Raw genomic sequence first — 23,211 nt, 5'->3', positions numbered from 1 at the left:
GGTACACATTCCTTCAGGATAAAAGAAGCAACATCGGCGGCAGAGAAAGGCTTGTTAGGAGAACAATTAAAAGGTTTGGGTAGATGGGCATCCAATTGTTACAAGCGGTACATAAGACTGCAAAAATGCAAAAAGGGGAGGGATGTTGTCACCATCTGACATGCAAAATTGTAACAGGCCTGTTATGTTATATCCAGGGGAGGTCATCTGGATACTTAGGGTTGTACAGGGTGGATGGAGTGTACCTATCAGACATAGGCCTAGACATTCTGTATTTAATGCTAACATACAAGAAGGTATTGAAAAGGTAAGAGGACCAGAGGCACAGATTACAAAAAAAAAAAGTGCAGCAATGGTGGCGTTGAAGATCGTGAGTCCCCTCTTCTTGGTGGCGGAATGCGGCACACCAGAGAAAGCGCCAGAGGGTGGGGCTATGCTTAGGCTAGTAGACTGTGATCATACAGTCAGGCTTGCAGGGAAACTTGTTGTATAGACCAACGTGCTAACTGTAGGGGATCGTGGCTCATCTTTGGTGGATGCTCTTGAGGGAAGCTGGTGTGGTGCCGCATTTGTGACTAAGGGGACTGAATTGCAGTTAATAAACCTGTGACCTCTGGTCCCTTCAAATCTTCCAAAACGAATGTGTCAGTCTGTTTTGTTCAAAGAGGTATATCATATGGCAATGGTTTAAGGGGTAGGCAGAAGGCTATGGAACATTTAGGCATCAAAGAGGTCATTTTGATCTAGGGCCTGGGACCAGCCCTGCCTGGGGAGGGGGGGGCTGAGTGTATGGCAAGGCATGCCCCCTCCCTTCCCTAGGCGGGGAGGGACAGGTGTGAAGGGGTGGGGTAAGAGGGGGTTAAAAGGTGCAGTCAGGGCAAGACTAGGCAGATAACATTTTGTTTTTTGTACTTTCCCACCTTCCTAACTCCCTTGATAAGCTGTTTTTCAGGTGATGGGTGGTTGCAGAAGATAAGGAACTTGGTGGCGGAAGGAATACCAAGACAAGGATGATAAGAATGAACAGCGGAATATGGCACACCAGAGAAAGCGCCAGAGGGTGGGGCTATGCTCAGGCTAGTAGGCTGTGATCGTACGGTCAGGCTTGCAGGGAAACCTGTTATATAGACCACCATGGGGCGCGCAGAGAAGAGAGAAACCAGGGAAAGCACGGCAGGGAATCGTGGCTTCTCCTTGGTGGATGCTCTTTAGGGAAGCTGGTGCCGTATTTGTGACGGAGGAGACTGAATTGCAGTTAATAAACCTGTGACCTCTGGTCCCTTCAAATCTTCCAAAACAAATGTGTCAGTCTGTTTTGTTCAAAGAGATATATCATATGGGCCTGGCAATGGTAGTTTAAGGGGTAGGCAGAAGGCCATGGAACATTTAGGCATCAATAACCTTAGCAACAACAAAGCAAGCTTGTTGCCTACTATTCATTGTTACTTTGTTCTGTATCTCCTATTTCTTCCATGCATTTTGTAACACTCCATTTTGTTTTCAGCACTTTATTCCCCCTATTAGTGTTGCTCAAGAAAGATGGTCATCAAATCAAATTTCCTACAGAATGCAATCAACATGTTTTTTTTGCACAATCATGATAGTGGTGAGTTGGTATGCATTGATGTCCCAATCCCTGTAAAATTTAGCTTCCCTGAAAGCGTTCTGAAACTAACTCTCTTTTGCCCACCAAAAAAATGGCCACTGATGCTATAGTGTATAAGAAAGTAAAGGTATGTATTTTGTGCCTCTTTAAAGTGGAGCTGTAAGGACATGGCATAAAAAAACGTGCACGTTCTCTCGTGTTCCATGAAATTCTGCAGCTTTTTAAATAATAGAATTCACAGTTCTGTCTACAGTCAGGAGTTTTCATGCCCCATTGCAACAATACCTCTTTGCCCGACAGAGGCACTGTTTTTCCACCTCCCCAGCAGTTTCCTCCACAGACGTGTGGCAGGTAATAACACAGGCACCCCCTCTGATGCAGCCAAGCAGGAAGAAGAAAGAGTGAAGGGAGAGAGCTGAAGAAAATGAGAAAAAAGCTACCATGAGAAATTTCTGAGTTTGTATTTCATGGCAGTTCCCCTTTAAAGGACAAGGAAAGTTAAACTAAAGTAATAGGCTAGAAATGTTGTACATTATGTTTTGAGCTTCTGTACCCAGGCAAACCCTTTAACAGTAAAGATCTGTGTCTCCAAATATGCCCCAGTAGCTCCCCATCTTCTTTTCTGCTGATTCACTGCACATGCTCTGTGCTGCTGTCAGTTACTGAGCTTAGGGACTGACTCAAAATATACAGTACACATAGAATATAAATGTCACAGTATAAGGCTGATTAGTAATTGATATGGATAATTACTACATGGCAGCACAGAGACCAATGCAATTAGCATCAGAATTTAATAATCAGCCTTGTAGCATCAACTTATATTACAGGCCAACCTAATTTTCTGCTTGATTATTTGAATGATCCCTAAGCTTAGCTTCTCAACAGCTGCTCAGAGCCCACTGAGCATGTGAGTGTCGCAGACACTTTCCAAGATGGTGACCCCCCTGTGACAAGATTGAAGTCCTGGATCATTGAGAAGCTGAAACTTTAGGCTGGTGCAATAAGTTCAGTAGCTAAAACATGGCATTTTTTAGCCCTATTCAAAGAAGCAAGATTTCTGAACTTTCATTTGAGCTAGTGTAGCTGTCCTCTAGTTATAATAAAAACAGCTCAAAACAACTAAATTGTATACCCCCCCAAAACACACATTTTATTTTAAACACTAGAACAGCTTGCTGAAAGCTTTGACCCAATGTCCGCTGTTGCAACAGCAGCCTGAGCGGTGCAAGTGGGACCTTTCAGCCAGGGCCGGAACTAGGGGTAGGCAGAGTAGGCACGTGCCTAGGGCGCAAAGCTGGGGGGTGCCAGGCACATACCCCATTGTCCGGTCCTGTCTTTCGCTGACTGCCACGGATAATTTCTTGTAATTGCGCTTCTGCGCATGTGCGCATGCGTGTTTGAGCGCAGTTTCACGCATGCGCACCCAAGCGTGCAATCAGCCGGCGCCATGCCCAGCCAGGTTGTTGCCTAGGGCGCCTGGCTGCTTTCAGCTTAGAAGTCTTTTATTTTTTGAGCCACAATGTGTTTATATCTGCAGTGTGTTTTTAGGTGAAAATGTTGAATGAAATGTCATTTATTCTGCTTTCCAAATGTAAAAGTTACTTCTTTCTGGAAGCTATAGCATATCAAGAGGCAGAGGAGAGCACTAGATATGTGTCTGTGTATAGTAACAAATTAAAAAAAGTGAGGTTTCCATGAAACCTATAAAGCTACAGTGACAGTAATGTTATTTTAATCGTGAAGAGCTTAAAGGGATACTGTCATGGGAAAAAACATTTTTTTCAAAATGAATCAGTTAATAGAGCTGCTCCAGCAGAATTCTGCACTGAAATCCATTTCTCAAAAGAGCAAACAGATTTTTTTATATTCAATTTTGAAATCTGACATGGGGCTAGACATTTTGACAATTTCCCAGCTGCCCCAAGTCATGTGACTTGTGCTCTGATAAACTTCAATCACTCTTTACTGCTGTACTGCAAGTTGGAGTGATATCACCCCCCCTCCCTTCCCCCCCCCCCCCAGCAGCCAAACAAAAGAACAATGGGAAAGTAACCAGATAGCAGCTCCCTAACACAAGATAACAGCTGCCTGGTAGTTCTAAGAACAACACTCAATAGTAAAAACCCATGTCCCACTGAGACACATTCAGTTACATTGAGAAGGAAAAACAGCAGCCTGCCATAAAGCATTTCTCTCCTAAAGTGGATTTCAGTGCAGAATTCTGCTGGAGCAGCACTATTAACTGATTCATTTTGGAAAAAAAATTTTTTCCCATGACAGTATACCTTTAAGAATAATGTATCTATATTGAAACCCCAAATTAGACTACTCATATAAAATCAGCCATTATTTCAAGTAGTGTTTTCTCATAGTTCCGTAGAAATGTAACGTAGATTAAATAAATTGCAAATACTTTGCATATTATCTTTTGCATACTTTAAGGAATGTAGTAATACCATTTGTAAGCAGAGATCAAACGTAAGACTGCACCATTCAACTATAACAAGTGTGAATGGTAATAAATGTGTCAAGTTAACTGCCCAAGAAAAAAGGGAAGAAAAGATGAGACAGTGAGCAAAAACCTAATGGAAAATGTGATAGGATAACATATGTAGAGCTATAAGAGTGAAAATTAGTCAGACTTGTGCAGGACTTATATGCTTACTATGGTAGCTGGGTGTCCATACCAGCTCCAATTATGGTGTATTGGACATAGTATAAGGACTACATTACCCTGACAGATTTCATAATAATGGAATAATAAAGGTGAGGCAGATGCACCATATGAGGCGTGTAATGTTATGGAAGGCAGAAACAGATTCACAGTGTTTAAATGCAAAATATATAAGAATCAGATATCCCAATGTGGCTCATTATTGGATCTACAGTATATGATGTTACCATTCAAACAGTTGTTACAGTGTTTCCTCCGTACACATCCTATGATCCTACATTTGATCTCAACCCATGATCTTTAACAGCATTGCTACATTCTTTAGGATAATATGCATGTTATGCAAATATGTGTGTGTGTGTGTATAAAGCAAGCATCTAATCAGTGTTTTGCATTACTAGGCTCTTTGCAGATTTTGTACCTTTCTTTACATTTCACCTATATTCACCGTTTTATAGTAACTATACATTCAAAGGGGAACTATTGTGAAAATAAACATTTAATATTAGCTTCAGGGTACTGAAATAAGAAACTTTCTGAATAATTCAATTAAAACTCTGTACCATTTCTGAAATATTCAAGCTTATCTTTACTATTCCTCTCTCACCATCTGTTTATACTTATTTTGTCTTCATTCAGGAATTGTGTGTCAGATGAATGATCCAATATACGTATCTTATAGGAGGGCTCCTTTTGCCTAGAAGATGAATTAGAGATCACTGACATAATGTCTCTGTACATGCAGAATTTATGCAAAAGGCAATTATTTTGTTAGATTTTGTTTGTGCTGGAATCTGTTATTTGAGTGAGATCTAAAAACGGAGCCCCCCCCCATAAGATATATGGGATCATTCAACTGACACCCAACTGTTGCATGAAGACAGAATAAAGAGAAACAGTTGCTGAGAGAGGAATAGTGACTTGATTATTTCAGAAACAATGCAGAATTTGTAATTGATTGTATTTAGAAAGTTTCTTACTTCAGTATGAGGAAGCATAGTACAAACATATAAAATAGTGATACAAATGCTGTGTATTTCTATGCTGCAATTTAGCCCTAACAAGTCTAACTTATAATATTGTTTTCAGGTATTGGCTGCAGTTTGTTCATTGTAGATACAGTTTATCACATTGCATATTTTCATTCTGCAGTTCTCCAAATGTGCCACGTGGTGGCAACCTGGTAGTAATTGATGTTAGCCTTTTGCTTTTATCAGTGATGTGTATTTCATAAACGATTGCATTTTGATTTAAAGAGTTCACTTAAAGTGAACTTTGACAATCAAGCAGATTGTAAGGCAACTTGCATTTTTTTTTGTAAGTGTCGCCTCTATTCTGCTGTACCATAGACATAACTAAGCCAGGAGATAGAAATTTAAGAATAAATGTATCTAGTATAAGTAAATCCAAAACCAACTGGACTTTCTGAGTAATCAATGAAGACATTTCACTACTCATTCATGACCTGGATGAATCAAAATCTTCATAGTCACTTAAGAATAAATGGTAATTCGTTATCTCAAATGTATGATTTAAAAAAATCTAATGACTGGTGTCATCTAACCCTCTTCAGATTTGATTTTTGTTGATATTATCAATGATAAGACAAAATATCCTATGCTTATGGATACAGGTAGGTTAGAGAGCGAGAGGTCAATTGTCACTACAGGTACAGCATGACAGGTATACACTTGGCTTGTACAGGTATTCTTTGAGGGAGATAAAACAAGAGGGATAAAAAGGGTACCTATGTCTTCTGCTGCTCTTTATGTCAAACCTGTGGGACCAGATTGTTCCCATCATATTAAAACTTATGGTTGCTTAAATATGTTGTATGTCTTTGTTGAATCAAGTGCCTCTCTCTCTGAAGTCTAACATTTGAGATTTACCACTCTTATAACTATTATAACTTATAACTATGATTGCCAGAAGGGGTTCTGGAGTAGGGGTAACAGGGTCTAGCCTGAAGGTGAGTTAGAGCAAAATTTGTATTGTTTGGGTACCACAGGTCTAAGTGGTCTAATCATTATCAATAAGCAGATGAAACATTTGTACCGGAACTAAAAAGGTGCAAAATAAATGTTTGTTACTCTAGAATAACATTAAAGGGTTGGTACAAATTAAGTTAACTTTTAGTTAACTAAGCAACTTTTCAATTGGCCAATATTTCTTTTTTGTTATTTGCCTTCTTCTGACTCTTTTCAGCTTTAAAATGGGGGCCACTGACCCAATCTAAAAACAAATGCTGTGTAAGGCATGAACTGGTCTACATTTTTTATGCTTTCTATTTATTTGTTTTCCTCCTCTTTTGTTTTCAAATGGGGGGTGTCTTTGAAATCAGAAGTCAATAGCTTTGTGCGGTTACAATGTTATTGTTATTTTGATTTTGTTTGCTTATCATTCTCTTCAGCCTTTTCATATTCATATTCCAGTCTGTCATTCAAGCCAATTCATAGTTGCTAGGGTAATGTGGACCCTAACAACCAAATAGCTGCTAAAATGATAAAACTCGAGAGCCGTTGAACAAAAAGCTAAATAATTCAAAATCCACAAAAAATATTTAAAGGTGAACAGACTTTAAAGAAAAAAAATGCATTCAAAGTTACATTTCTCACCCAACTCCCAAAGATCTGCTAAATATTTTTGTGCAACTACATATATCTGGGAAACATTTGGCAAATCCCCAGGTACAGGATAAGGCTGAAAATGAACTGGTCTGCAATTTTGAGTATTAAATTCTGTTAGAACAAATTAACCCAACATCATGTTCACCACAAGTTAGATCACGCACTCTGTTGGTCAATTAACAGCTCCATCCACTAAACCACCAGCACAATACAAAGTGCTATTTAAAACCACAGAATCACTGCAAGCAGCCTGACCTTACCACAGCATAAATATTCTGATTGTGCCACATCCACATGTGCTACATGTCTACAGTAAAAAACAAGTACAAATAGCACACCATAATGTTTTCTGCAACCATGTGCACAAGAAACTTGTAAAAGAAAACTGAAGGTCTACACTAACCCCAAATCCAGAGATGTCTAAAACGTAAATAAATGTTACCCAGGAATATGTAATAGAACTACAAAAACAACTAATATCAACTAACCTAACATATCCAAACCAGGAGATAGTTCAGGTACATCTGAGAATGAATAGTAATTCATTTTAGCATCTATATTTCAAATTTATAATTTCCAAATATCAAATGACTGGGATAATGTAACAGTCCTCGGATTTGATTTTATTGATATTATCAACAATAAGACAAAATAAATACAAGTAGATTAGAGAGAGAGAGGTCTGTTGTCAATATACAGCATGAAAGGTATATACTTGGCTTGTACAGGTACTTAGTTTTGTTAACACAGGCCATTTTCTTCAGCAGATATTTATGGTTTTTTTTGTATTTTATAAGGGAGATAAGATGAGATTTTGAGGTGACAGTTACAAAAAATGTATCAAGCACCACAAGTTCCACCACATGCACCATTGGTCGCCTAGCACGTCGGTCCACTATACCATGTGCAAAAATGTGGCAACCAAAATGTTGCTGAAAAAATGAATGCCTGCACTAAGAACATATGTAAACCAGTCTACCAGCACATCATAATTATTTCTGCCACCCTACACAAAAAACTTTAATGTGCAAAGTCTACTTTATAGGAAAGCTGAAGGCCTAAACTAACTACGTACTTTATCTAGAGACTAGTGAATGTCCTGTGTTGCCAAAAAATTCACAAAACCATAGGAAAATTCACAAACTTTGAAGTCAATGTGCATTTTTCATGGAAACCACTAAAATAGTTAGGGAACCTGCCAAAATATTAGACCTCATTGGGGACTTGAATCATAAAAAGTATGAAAACCATTGTCCTATGCTTATCTTAAATCCAAACAGCATTAATCTACAATGTGAATAATATGGGATAGGGTGCGCTGATTGCTGATAAAAAGGTAGTTCCCAGAGGCCTAGATAAAAAGACAATATATAGAGCAGTACGTCCAAAACAGATGGCTTATTAATCTTAGATGGAACTACTCACATATTCATTGTTTAAATGCGGGTATATCGTCTTTGATGTAGTCCTGAAACAAAGAAGGCTTCAAATAGTGTTATATCGTCGGGACTTACCGAATGGTAGTGAAGGGAGAGCTTGAAATCTAGCGTGTAGTCTCCGCTTGTCAGTGATCCGAAGGATCCAATGCCGTGATGAGAACCGCTTTTATCAGCAATCAGCGCACCCTATCCCATATTATTCACATTGAACAAAGTGGACAGGTGGATCCAAAAAATCAGTGGTGCAGCTAAGTCATATAGATCCTGGTGTCTGCACAAACCTCAACCTTTCCTAGTACTGGCATTAATCTAAAAGCACACCGAACCTGATCCTGCAGGAGGCTTGTTGTGACTGCTGCCTTGTCAACAACATAACAATTATAAATGGCCATTTGCAAAATATAAATCATTGCTTTTTTATACCAGGCACTGGTTTGGTATTGTAACTTTGAATTTGGTCAGTTTTATCATTTTCATATATATTCTTTGCTAAAAATAACTTTGTTTTGGGGGCTTACTACCACTTCTTTATTGCACAATTACTCTTTTGTCGTGGATAGCTGTAATCATAATAACATTTCTGTTGTCGGAATATTTTTATTCCAGGAGCTCATTGCTTCCTAGAGCATATTATTTGCCTCTCTTATTCAGCAGTGCCCTAGGCAAGCCTTTGCAGTTATAGTTGGCAGTGCCATGGATAATTAGATGGGTATTTGAATATTCCCAAAGGAGTCTCTGAGTGCAAGCACCCATTTCTACAACCCAGAATTAAGTTTTTTTTAAAAGGTTTTTATTTAACATTTTCTCAACACAACACAACAGCACATACATATACTTGCATTGCTATGATCATACAAATAAAGTTACATGTTTGTTGGGTAATAGTGAGGTATACACAGCAGGAATAAATAGTAAGACACACACCAGTAGTCAGTGGGAGGAAACTTAGAGGGAAATTGGTGTTATTGGGAGATTGATTACATGTAGTGACTTCCCATGTATTCCTAGAGGGCTACCCCTGGATTGACATCCAGCCAGGGGTCCCAAATCTTCTTGAACTTTTGGAGGCACCGTCTGGCCAGGTAGGTTAGTTTGATAACTGTCAGGATACTATTTACTAGTCGGACCCATTGTTGAACCTGTGGAGAAAGGGGGCTCATCCATTCATTGCCACATGTTTTTGGCATAGAAGTATTGTGTTTTTAGTAGGGTACGGGTCTTATTCAGAATGCCAGGTAGTAGGACTTGTTCATTAATGTATTGCACTACTTCTGTCCAGTACTTATATACCATCGGACATGCTACAACAAGTGAAAGAACCCTGAGTCTGGAGAGTTACATTTTGGCACGATGCAGTAGGGTTCCTACCCATTACTTTCAGCCTTAGTGGCGTGATGTGTGTTATTCAGTACTGTACCATCTTATCATTGGTGGAGATTAGGTAGTCATAGAGTCCTTCAGTTGCCTCTGCCCACATCTCATCGCTTAAATGGGGCATGTCCACAGCCCATTTACTCCTTGCCCTATCAAAGGGTTTCCCCAGGCTAGGAATCAGGGACTTATACATTACGGAAATTAGCTTGCTAGGGTCTGGGTCCCACAATCTACTTTCATAGGATGAGGTTGTTGTGTTAGGTGTTAGGGAACCAAACTGGGAGGTAAATGCATGGCACAGCTGGAGATACCGGAATAGTAGTATATTGGGTTGATTTAAGTGCTCCCTTAGTTGAGCCATGGTGGGAAAGGTGCCTTCCACTAGCAGGTCACTCAGATGTCGGACTCCCACTTTGGGCCAGTAATGAAAATCAGGCATTTGCATAAGATTTGTAAAATTAGAATTCCTCCAAAGTGGTGCATTTGGTGAAGGTTGGGGGTTTGATTTGGATAGTGTTCTAGTTGCAATCGCCCATATTTTCTGTGGAACCAATAATACGGGTGGCAGTTCAGGGATGTCTCTTTCCGATAAGGCGCATTCCTCAACGCTTTTAGAGATCCTGCCGTAGTGGCATGCAATGCCGTGAGTGGATTCTCAGGGTCCGGCGCAAGCCAATTGTGTATATACATTAATTGTGTAGCATAATAGTAGTATTTTAGATGTGGGAGTGCTAAACCACCACAGTCCAGTGGAGACATTAGCGTTTGTCTGCTAACCCTGGGGGCTTTGTGGGAAACAGTCTATCATCTATACTCTTAAATAGCTGTGGGGAAAGCCAGGTTGGGGCATGTTGCATAACATACATTAAGTTTCTCCCAGTGACTTGCTCTGGTCTTAAAAGCTAGCAACACTGGTTCAGTATTTTCTTGTACATATTCATCCGCTTTACGTGTTATAACTGTTCCTAAGTATTTGAACCTTGTAACCCATTTTAGACCTTGTATGTCATCTTCTGGCCCAGGCGTCTCAAGAGAAAAGAGAATAGATTTTCCCTTGTTTATTGTGAGCCCGCTGAACCTGCCCAACTGACCAGCTAAGTATAGCGCACTATGAAGGGAGTCATTTGAGTCTGCTAGGAATAAGAGGACATCATCAGCATATAAGGCAATTTCCTCCACCCTTCCCGTTTTAAGACCTATCACTCTGGGGGACTGCCGGATCAACATAGCTAGTGACTCTATTGCCAGGGCGAACAGCAGTGGCAACAGAGGGCAGCCTTGCCTGGTCCCTCGGGAGAGGGGGAATTCCCAGGAAAGAGTTCTGTTAATCTGTATGCGGGTGGTGGGGGAATGGTATAGTAATTTTACCCATGATATAAAATTGGGCCCTATGCTGAAGTTTTCCAACACTTTCCACAGACATGGCCATTCAACAGAGTCAAATGCTTTAGTGGCATCTAGTGAAGCAATCGCTCTGGTACCAGCGTTTGTGTGGTCAATTTGAAGGTGGGAAAATATCCTTCTCAGGTTAATTGCCGTGCTCTTGTTGGGCATAAAGCCCGTTTGGTCTGGATGTATTATTGAGGTTATTACTTTGTTCAGTCTTTGCGGCAGAATTTTTGCTAATATTTTTACATCTGTATTAATTAAGGATATGGGTCGATAGGATTCAAACGCTTCCGTGTTCTTCCCTTCCTTAAGTATGAGTATTATAGTGGCTGAGTAAAAGGATTGTGGAGGAGAGCCTAGCTATTTTGCTCCCAGCAGTGTGTCATGCAGCTTGGGTACCAGTTCTTCACTAAGAAGGCAATACCACGCTGGTCCAGGGGTTTTCCCGGGTGAGAGGCTCACAATGGCTGTGGCCACCTCCCCCAAGGTTATGGGCCCATCCAAGTAAGATACTTCCACCTGGGATAGTTTGGGGAACTCCATGCCCTGTAGGAATTGTTCTAGTTCTGTTTGTGTGTAGGATCCCCATGTAGTATAAAGATCTGTGTAGTATGTGGCAAAGATTTCAGAAATTTCTTCTGCATCAAGTATACAGTTGCCCTGCACATCTTTGATTCTAGCAATCATTGTAGAGAGACTATCGAGCTTAGCTAAGTAGGCCAGGGTTTTCCTATTTTTGTCCCCCTGCTCAAAGGACCTCTGACTGGCATATAATAGTTTCTTGCGAGTGGAAGTGGTTTGTGCCAACTCTAGATTCCTCTGAGCAAGAGTTAGAGCTTGATGACTCTCTACATCTTCCTCCTTACAATAGTGTTCCTCCGCCTGTGACACTTTCCCTGCAGCTTCAGTAACCTCCTGCTTGGCGGCTATGCGCGTTCTCACCTTAGAGGCTTCCCACACTACATTACTGGGGGCTGTGTCCTTGTTTGTCTCCCAGTACTTCACGTACTCAGTACGAGAAGCTTCTTCCACCTCAGCATTATTGAGCCAGAGTGGGGATAATCTCCATTGGAAATATGAGGTTGGGGTTTTGTGCATATTTTCAATGACAATGGGGCATGGTCCGACAGGGCTCTTGGGAGATATGCAACTTCTTGTACCCATTGGATAAAGTCTGGGGAACCCAGGGCCATATCTATACGGGATAACGCTCCCTTGCCTGGCATATGACAGGAAAACTGCATCTCATTAGGGTATTTGTGTCTCCATATATCTAACAGCCCTAGGGCTGACAGCCATTGGTTAGAGAAGAAGTCTGCGTTACGGAAGAACGTAACCTATCCATTGCGAGATCCAGTACTGTATTGAAATCTCCCATTATACATAGTGGGCAAGGTAAGTAGGTTTAAAGTTTAGCGAATATGAGTTCTAATATCTCAGCTTTAAAAGGGGGGGATATATATATTAACCAGAACCATTGTTTAATTTACAGTGCACAATTATGAATTGGCCACAGTGGTTGGTGTTTATATGCAATAGTTCGAACTGTAAATTTTTCCGCACTACGATCGAAACTCCTCTAGAGTACGTGGAATATGGTGCATGATATGCCTGATTAACCCAGTGCAAGCAGCTTCTGACCTGTAAGGTGGGTTTCCTGTAACATAGGGAGGTCAGGTTTATATCTGTTAATGTAATCAAATACTGGGGCTCTTTTAAACTTAGATTTCAATCCCTGCATATTCCATGACATCAATGTTATTTCACCCATTACATATGCTGTGATGTATGTAAGGTGCATGTCCCATAGTGGGCAGTTGTCGTAGTAGATTACTCACATTTACCCTTGGTAATACAAAGTTATCATAGCTTGCAAAACGTATAACATAACACAAACTTAACATCCCATTTTCCCCAGTTTCCCACCCTGCCCTTCTACAACATGTAGATGGCCTATACCCTAAACTAAATCCTATTGGGAGGAGCAGCAACATTGCACTTCATGGTGCTTGCACTTTTATCTGGTCACAGTCTCCAGGCAACAATCTTCTTGTGACAGATTGCCTTAATGGGTTTTCCACATGTATATGGCATATTTGTAAAGCAAACCAACTGGGGAGAGGCAATAAGAGTCACAAACTCGGGGTAGGGATAACCACCCTTGCTATGAGTAGAAGGTTTTTAGCTGGACCAATGAGATACATGTAACAAAGCATTTGACAGAACTAAGCATGTACATCATATGTGTCTCGCGATCCAATATGGCTTGGTAAAGGTTGGGGCAATATATTTGCTGTGTCTTAGCAAGCCTGGATGCGCTGAAATAACTTAAGGATTAACCACCCATATTAGTGACAATAGGGCCTCCCCATCATATTGCCTAGGATATAACATCCAGCTGGTAGCATAAAACCTTTCCTGGGTTGCCCCCGTCTTCCCCATGCATTCGGATGCTGATTTGAGGATGTGGGGGAAGAAGGTCTAAATATAGTCAGCTGGTTCCGAAATGTACCACATGTTAATGTCCCTCAGTCTCCATCCTTGGCACCGGGAAAGATTAGGGAAGGCCTGGGTCCGGGCATTGCAAAAGTATCATATGCTTGGAAAGTGGCACTCCATATTAGGTCAGAGGTGCAAAATATAGGAATGCATACTCACAAACCACAACTACTGGCGATGACTTGAGTTGTTTCTCGAGTTGTCTTGACTTCTCTGGGTATTAATCCACTGGTCCGCTTCACCTGGAGTCAGGAAAAATCTTGTGGTGCCTCCGTCTACTACTCGTAGCTTAGCAGTGTATATCATTGAGTATTGCATGCCAGCGTCCCTTAATCTTTTTCTGATCCTTTGGTATGAGGCATGCTGCTTCTGCACTGCTGGTGAGTAGTCCAGATAGAGGCTAATGGAGTTGCTGTTCCACGTGAGCGGGCCCTTTTTTCGCGCTGCTGTGGCTGCTGTGGCTGCTGTGTCTCTGTCCCAGTAGTTTAGGAATCTCATAATGAATGGCCTCGGGTTGGATCCAGGAGGTAAAGGTCTTGTGGGGATGAGGTGCGCCCTCTCAATTACTAGCAGCGCGAGAAGTCCCCCCCCCCCGAGGGTCTCCTTCAGCCAGTTCTCAGCTAATATTTCATGGCAGCAAATGGCTCCCCGGAGTCCCCGGTAATTGTTGCAGAGCTGCAGACCCGCTATTTAGGGAGGATGGCCGCAACTGTTGTGAGGGACCCTGGGAGTGTCCAAAAGATGCGTCCATGCTGTTTGCCTGGCTAGACACGCCCCCAACCCAGAATTAAGTTTAATACAATTTATGTGAAATGGACTATAATGTTGGACTTGGGTTCACATATGTTTGGTGGATAATGAACAGATTCCAAAATGACAACACTGTATAGTAAGGATATATGTACCCTCAACAAATGGAACAATGTTCTTTAACTTCCGCTCCTCTTTCCATTCCCTTCCCATTAATGGGAACATTATTTAAGCACTTACAAGGGATGGTGTAGCTAGGTTTGATAAAGAACCCAGTGGGGGGCGAGCGTTGCTAAACTGATGCATGTTTTTTTAAACCAAATAATGTTTTGAGAACTTTACAATTTGTCCACTGTGCTGCAGTAACTGTGTACATTGATGCTAAGTTTATGACCCAAAGCAAGATTGGGCCTTTATACTGTGCAAGCACCTAACACCTAACTAAGGTTTTTTAGGTAGGTAGCAGGCCTGGATTTGTAGAAAGGCCACCAAGGCCTGGGTCTAGGGTGGCAGGATTTTAGAGGGGCGGCATGCTGCCCAACCACATCCGCATTGGTTTGGAAGCTCTAGTGCTGCTCATGATATACAATAGTTTTTTTAAATTTCCTGTGCGCCAATCCCCAGTGTTGCCGACCTGATGATGAAAATTTGTGGGGAGGGGACTGGAGTGATGAACGGCAGCAGGACTAGGGGTGCCCATTATGTAAACCCGGCCCTAGTAGGTAGAACAATACGACTTTGACTGGTCAAATCTACAGACATCACTGCTCATTCTCTAGTATGCCATTTGTACAATAGCCCTATGACTTAGATATCCACCTTTGGTAATGGGTTTTCTTAGGTTTTCGCTGTCCTTCGTTGTCGAATTATGTTAACAATTTATTTTTCTCATTTATTTTCAGCATTTTATCAAAAGGCTATTTCAGGAGATTCTCTCTGTTTCTGTGTGTGTAGAGCTGTATATGTGCATATATATACACAGTATGTTTCAGTATCTGTGTATGTTTATGTGTGAATATGTGGATTTCTGTGTGTGTATGTGACACTTTATACACTTTTTTTATTCATATCTTAACACTAGGACCAAGCCGACTGGTCACCCAACCTGGCCGGTAACCCCCCCCCCCCGTGGTGACAGAGAAGAGGGCAGAGGAGAGCAGCAGATGGGGAGGGCAGGAGAGGGGTGCAAACACAAACTAGGGGTAGGCAGAAGACCCTTTAATGGAATTGTTCAGTATAAAAATAAAAACTGGGTAAATAGAAAGACTGTGCAAAATAAAAAATGTTTCTAATATAGTTAGTTAGCCAACAATGTAATCTATAAAGGTTGGTGTGACTGGATGTCTAACATAATAGCCAGAACACTACTTCCTGCTTTATAGCTCTCTTGGTTTCCACTGATTGGTTACCAGGCAGTAACCAATCAGTGACTCGAGGGGGGGGCACATGGGCCATAACTGTTGCTTTTGAATCTGAGCTGAATGCTAAGGATCAATTACAAACTCACTGAACAGTTATGTCCCATGTGACCCCCCTTCAAGTCACTGACTAACTTAGAGATAGAGAGCTGAAAAGTAGGAAGTTGGATTCTGGCTGTTATATTATACATCCAGTCACTCCAGCCTTTATAGATTACATTTTTATTTTATTATATAGTTTTATATATAAGAAATATTTTTTATTTTGCACAGCATATCTGTTTATCCAGGTTTTTTACACTGAACTATTCCTTTAATAAGGAGTGTTTCTCCTTTAAGCTCCTCTTCTCTAGCATGAACAACCTCAACTTGGCAATCTTTCCTCATAGCTAAGATTTTTCCATAGCTTAATTGCCCTTCTCTGTACCCTCTCTAATTCAATAATGTCCGGTTTGAGTGATGGAGACCAAAACTGTACGGCATATTCTAGATGGGGCCTTACCAGTGCTCTATACAGTGGAAGAATGACCTCTTCCTTCTGTGAATCAATGCTCCATTTAAAACAGCTCAAGACCTTATTTGCCCTTGATGCTGCTGACTGGCATTGCTTGCTACAGCCAAGTTTATCATCTACAAGGACTCGAAGGTCCTTTTCCATAATGGATTTGCCTACTGCAAATATAAGGGTATAAGTGGCTTGGATATTCTTACATCCCAGGTGCATGACTTTACATTTATCAACACTGAATCTCATTTGCCACTTAGCTGCCAGATTGCCAGTTTGTCCTGTTGCAAGGATGCCACATCCTGGATGGAATTCATTTGGCTTGATAGTTTTGTGTCATCTGCAATCTGGTCACCAATTATTTTTTTTAATTTGTAGGGGGCCCTGACCACCAATTTTTTTTAAAAAAAAACTTTTAGGGGGGGCCTCCACAGTTTTTTTTAAAACTTATAAGGGGGCCCTGTCCATCAATAGCTGTGTGAGTGTGGGGGGGTTACCTTTTTAGCGCTGATATGTGTGTGGTCTATTCATACCTCCCAACTGTCCCTTTTTCGGAGGGGCAGTCCCTCTTTTGACAGCTCAACCTGCAGTCCCTCATTTGTACTGGAAAGTCCCTATTTTCTCTGCACTGAAAAGCCAGAAAAAGAAACAAAGTTTCTCACTTAATTGGCTTTTAGCAGAGAGCCCAGAACACCTAACAGGTGCAAATAAGATACTTTGTAACAATTTTGAGACACAAAAAAACAGTCTAGATAAGAAAAAATATTTTCAAACTTTCGTACCCTGCCAAATTTTGTAAAATGAACATGGTAATTAGGGGGTGTGGCCACATAAAGGGGCGTGGTCAAAATGTCGCTGCGCTAAGTGCAAAACTATTTTTTTGTCCCTCTTTTTACTTCAAAAATGTTGGGAGGTATGTCTATTAACTGTGGTGTGGGCGGGATCTGGGGTGGGGTTTGGGGACAAAAATGTTGTACGGCCATGATTTCTAATGGCGTCCCTGTACTCAGCAGCTTATCTACATAAACTTTAGTAGTATAAACTTTAGTAGTACGTGCAAAGCACAAAGGCAATTTTTCCAGCCGCAGGTCAACAGTATTTTATATTTAATTGCATAGAAAACGCTGATTTTTTTTCAGTTCCTAGAGCTTTAAGCCTATATATTTTATTAAATATTAACTTTTGTTACTTTAGCTGATGAAAGCCGTTTATAAATTGCACGCATTATGACATATATATAGAGCATAAGAGCCATTCTATTTTTAAATACACATAAAAGCAATAAGTTTAGGGCATGGGCGTATAACGGACGCCTTAGTAGCGGGATAGTGTAGTAAGGGTGTAATGCCAAACACATCCTTTCCCGCTACTGGCTCCAGTCAATGGACCTGTGACAGGCAGAGGGAGGGAGCCGCTGTCGCCCATGACAACACTCCCCATTTCTCCCTCCTTCCAACTTCTCCATCTCGCCGTCGGCTTCGTCGCGTCACTTCCGGTGGAAGCCCTTCTCGGTCCAGAACCCGGACTGTGGCGGTGTGGCGGGAGCTGAGACGAAACGAGCTGTGACAGCGGGTGAAGGGTGATTGCGAGGTGGGGGGTGGGGAAGTGAAGACAGCGAGTCAGGAGAGCCTAGGAGTGGGCCCCATACAGCAAGCAATACTATCCAAGGCTTATATTCTTCTGGACACACTACCTTCCTTACCATGGGAAACGCTGCCACCGCCAAGAAGGGGAATGAAATTGAGAGCGGTGAGTGTGGGCCAGTTTTTGGGTGGGAAAAGGCTGGAGAGGCCTAACTGGAACTCTGTGTCAGTGACTTGAGTGCAGCAACCATCTGTATATATGAAGTAGTGAGCTGACGGCATGCTCTGTATAGATAATAACTGGCCATCAGCGCAGCTTGTCAACTAGAATTGCTGTTAACCCCAGAATGCGGGTTGGACAGTCCTATCTGGGCATGGATTTGCTGTCATGTGTCACGTGGTCTTTTTAGAGAGGCAAGAGTGTAACAATTGCACCTTCTTTGCTCCACAGCCTCAATTGGCTAAACGTAGGACCCAGGTGTTTCAGTATTGGCCAGTGCACTTTTTGCTCTTTAATTGCTCTCTATACATGTCCAAAAGGTGTCTACAGTGGCTTGTGGAGATTTGCTCTGGCCATGTAAACAGAATGCAGTCCTGACTGGTAGGATAGTTGTGTGTAGGATGCATCTGCTGTTGGCCAATGCTAGAACAGTTTGCAAGTCTGTGAATTTTCCCACTCCATGACTCCGATACTTCCAAATAGGGTAACTGTTGAAATATTTATACGGTGTCAGACTGGGACACCAGGGGCCCACCAAAAACCGTTAGACCAGGGGTCCACTCTAAGTATTATTTACTCAACCTTTATTCTCCTCTTCTATTCTTTACATACTATAACCTCTTATCTCATCTATTTAGCCTCTTTATTCTCATAGAAATAGGGAATGGCCATGAAATAGGCCAAATGGTTAGAAGCAGGAGGGCCCACTACCACCTGGGCCCACCGGGAATTTTCTTGCTGTCCCAGTGGGCCAGTCCGACTCTGTATCTATAGGGCTTCTAGTTTCATTTAGCAAATGAGCCCTTGGCTTTTGGAGCCTTTTATTCAGTAGGTTCTGTGCAAAGTGTTATCAAAGATCAACCAATGAAACATTTAATTTCATTCACCTTGTTCTATACAAATGAAAGCTAATTGAATTCAGGTTACATTGGTTTACTGCACTTTTCTTACATAATATGGCCACCATTGTCACTGTTAATTGTTGGGGATTTATCTAAGTTGTGTAAGTCTCAAGTGGAGTTTTGGCTGATGTATTGGTTGATGGGCATGTCTGTCTTCAGCCTCAACTACTATGTGACTATTTTTATATTCGGCAGAGCATTTATTCTTTAGGGAAACTACTTTTAACTGATCATTAGATGTTAAACTATAACTTCCAGAATGTAAAGAATGTTTTAAGGAATAAGGGAAAGTTGTATTTCAATAAAAGTAGACCAAATGTAGGAATTTTTAGTTTAGTGATCAAGCTGTTTGATTCATTAAAAGAGAAGGAAATGTTAAAACTAAGTAAGCCTTATCAGTACGGTCCACCTAAATATACCAGTAAACCCTCAAAGTTGTGCTGAGTCCTTTGTCAAAAGAAACACTGCATTTCTTTCCTTCTATTGTGTACACATGGGCTTCTGTATCAGACTTCCAGCCTTCAGCTTAAACCTCTTTGCCCCGGGCGTGAGCATGCTCAGTTTTCCCCTCCCCTCTACTCCCCTCTCCTCCCCTCCCCTCTCCTCCCCTCCCCTCTCCTCCCCTCCCCTCCCCTCCCCTCTCCTCCCCTCCCCTCCCCTCCCCTCCCCTCCCCTCCCCTCTCCTCCCCTCCCCTCCCCTCCCCTCTCCTCCCCTCCCCTCTCCTCTCCTCCCCTCTCCTCTCCTCCCCTCTCCTCTCCTCCCCTCCCCTCTCTGCTGTAATCTGAGCCTAGAGCTATTAGTGAGCGGGGAGAGATTTGGGCAGGAAGTGATGTAACACCAAGCTAATATTGCAGCTGCTATCCTAAACAAACAGAGAGCTTGTAGAGCTTTTTACTCAGGTATGGTAAAACATTCTACAGAATAAAAATAACATTCTAGCTTGCACTATTGCAGCTAATCTATCGGCAATAAAATGCCTCCATAGTTTGTCTTCTCCTTTAAATTTTAACATAAAATCCAGCAGCACTCCCATAAGTGAATTAAATATTTATTCGAGCCACTAGCCAAGTGAGGTTTCGGGCTATTCCATCCCTTTATCAAGCCAAGTCAAGTGGCTTGATGAAGGGCTGGAATAGCCCGAAACGTCGCTTGGCTAGTGGCACGAAAATATATTTGATTCACTTATCGGAGTGCTGCTGGATTTTATGTTATACTGTGGGAATTTACCTTTGCAGAGAGGAACACAGCCGTGCACCGGACGCTTCAACAAGCGGTTTAGTGTGAGTGTGGCACTATTATTGACTTTATTACTCCTTTACGTTTTAATTACAATTTGATAATTGCAGAGCTTTGTGGGGCAGATAGATAATCCAAGTGGTGCACTCCAATTAAGGAAGGCTTAAGTAAATAGTAATAACAACTAAATAGTATTTGCTGTTTTTGGATTATTTTCTTTTGACATACTGTTCTCATGCTGTTGTAATTAAGAAACATGTGTTGTTTTTGTTATTCCTTGTACTAAAGGGCAACATTTAAAATTGAAAATGTCACATTCTACTTTTGTCAAACCGCTCACTGAATGGAACTCTGTATAAACAAACCCCTTCCTTTGCACAGCTTGGACTACTGATTTATTTAATTTCACTTGTATGATCAAGGAAATAGAATGTGACATCAAATTTCAGATTTGTTGTTCAGTGCAAGAAATAACAAGCCATATATGTTTTTTAATTAACACCATAAACATTTGAATTCCAATTAAAAAATGTGTGGTTTATTGCAAATTGTGTGTGATAATTAGTATTTATCCCTATATATATATATATATATATATATATACCCCTTGTAGGAGAATGTGGTCATTGTTATACATAGTAACGTAGTAAATTAGGTTGAAAAAAGACACCAGTCCATCAAGTTCAGCCTTTTAACTCTATTTTAACCTGCCTAACTGCTAGTTGTTTCAGTTATACACTATTAGAATTAATCAGCTTTATATTTTCATTTTGTCCCATTTAAATGCCCAGTTATTTTGTGTGTAGGGTGGGGTGGGGGGTTGGCATGAGCAAGCACCACTGATCGCTTACTGGGACAATAAGATGAAATAAAAGGTACCTACAATCAAACAAATACATAAAACCTAGAGGGCTCTTTCACAAACATGTCCAAAGTACAATTTCGGCCGCAAATTGCAATTTTTTAAACCCATAATTTCAATGTAATTGTGACCGTGATGTGGCAATACGCCTGACACAGTTGCAGCTCTTGTATTATAATGCACACTTGTGTGTGCACTTGAATACAAATTGGAACACTGCACATGATTTGCAAGAGGAGGAGTGATAGGTCCAGTGGTGCTCAGCACAACTATGTGGATGTGCCAGGAGTGGAGTGGTATTAGATGCAAGTACTGTTAAGGAATGGTGCATAATTGTTCAACAACAGTAACAAACTTTGTGCAACGACAAACTCCAAGCTTAGTTAGAGTTGGGTGATCGTTAAGGTGCAGTAAAATATCATCTCTGGAATTTCATTTACTATAACTATATATAGTGAATAAAGTATCCCCTTTTGCAAAGGATATTATAAGTCAACAAGGAGTTTCATAACTATAAAGGCACAAGGCCATATACTTTTATGCAGGTAGTGGAATTCTGAGGTGACTTTTAACCTCATTTTGCAAGGCATTTTTATTATAATACACAATTTTTGGCAAATTGCTAAGCACTTATTATAACTGTTGACATTACTAAGCATCTTTTATATGAATATAGTTTACAGAATATTTGACTGTTGTGTATTTTAAATTAGGGATGCACCGAATCCAGAATTTGGTTCGGGATTCAGCCAGGATTTGGCCTTTTTCAGCAGGATTCGGATTTGGCCGAATCATTCTGCCTGGCCGAACCGAATCCTAATTTGCTTATATTTTCCTCTTCCCACTCCTAATTTGCATATGCAAATTAGGATTTGGTTCGGTATTCGGTCGAATCTTTCACTAAGGATTATGGGGTTCGGCTGAATCCAAAATAGTGGATTGGGTGCATCCCTATTTTAAATACATGACTTAAGCACATGCTTTATTGCGTTCATTGGGTTCCATAATAAACATATGGGGGCAGATTAATAAGATTTGAGTTCAGATTTTAATAAAAACTCACCCATGTTCTAGTCATTCCTATGGGATTTTTAGAAGAATATTCATGAAAATTAGAACTCGCCATTTGATAAGCACTTTTCCGAAAATCCCATAGGAATGAATAGAACATGGGTGAGTTTTTACTTATTAAAATCTGAACTTTCATTTTGATAAATCTGCCCCGGGATGTATAGTTAAGTTCTTTTTCTCCACACTATATAATTTTCTGGGGCAGCAGTTGCTGCTTACATGAATTCATCAGTCTATTGATGGTATCATTGAACTTCTTCAAAATAATATCAGTATTTTGCATTTATACATTAATACATAAACATTTTTGAGTGAACTTTTGAAAAACCAAATATACAGCTCTTGGTAAAGCATATGGGTAAAAAAAGCAGGATAGGTAGACCTAAAGTGTATATGAAGCATACATGTGTGCACACCACACGCTATGTAGAAAATTGGCTGAGGCATTATTACAATTATAGCATGTATCACATTTAAAGGAAATGTGAACCCAAAAATGTTATTTTGCTTAAGGACATATAAATGAAACTCTAAGCAACTTTCCAATTGTTGATGCTTTAAAAGTTGTTAATTTAATTGCAACTAATTATCTGTCTGTCGCTTTGTGCATAGTGCCTTGCATGCATCTTCACAAGTCTGTTAATCAGCAGGCTTTGGCTAAATTGTTTCAATAGAAAAAGCAGTGCAGAGACTAACAAGGGATAGGTTCTAATTTCAATAGCAATTACACTTACAAATACATTTAACATCATTGAACATTTGTATGTATAATGCAAAGAGCTCTTAAAAGCTGGCAACATTTCATAAAAAATGTGTTCTTCGTTGCATATATCTGGACAGAACTGAAGCCACTTAACGCTTCATCCGTTTCAGAATTATAGGAAAATATACCCCAATTTTGAAAAGGTTCATAAACACTATGTAAACTTCCAGAAATAAATATGAATGTGCTTTATTTTTTATACAGACATACCTGCTTCCAGAGATTGAAAGGAGACCAGTGATAGATAGTAGTAGATAGATAGTAAACCCCCCCCCCCGACTCACTGTAA

General features: G+C 40.7%; 1 protein-coding gene across 1 annotated transcript in view; it reads left to right on the top strand.

Annotated features, from left to right (window-relative positions):
• Positions 1–17,822: 17,822 nt before the first annotated feature.
• Positions 17,823–23,211, top strand: part of prkacb.S (protein kinase cAMP-activated catalytic subunit beta S homeolog) — a 51,688-nt gene continuing 46,299 nt past the window's right edge. The window contains 1 exon segment of the mRNA NM_001087227.1: positions 17,823–18,033. Coding sequence (NP_001080696.1) covers positions 17,988–18,033 — 46 coding nt within the window. The 5' untranslated portion in view covers positions 17,823–17,987.

Source organism: Xenopus laevis, chromosome 4S (assembly GCF_017654675.1).
Source record: "Xenopus laevis strain J_2021 chromosome 4S, Xenopus_laevis_v10.1, whole genome shotgun sequence".
In the NCBI taxonomy this organism is placed as follows: Eukaryota; Metazoa; Chordata; class Amphibia; order Anura; family Pipidae; genus Xenopus; species Xenopus laevis.
This window is presented reverse-complemented; position numbering and strand designations above follow the sequence as displayed.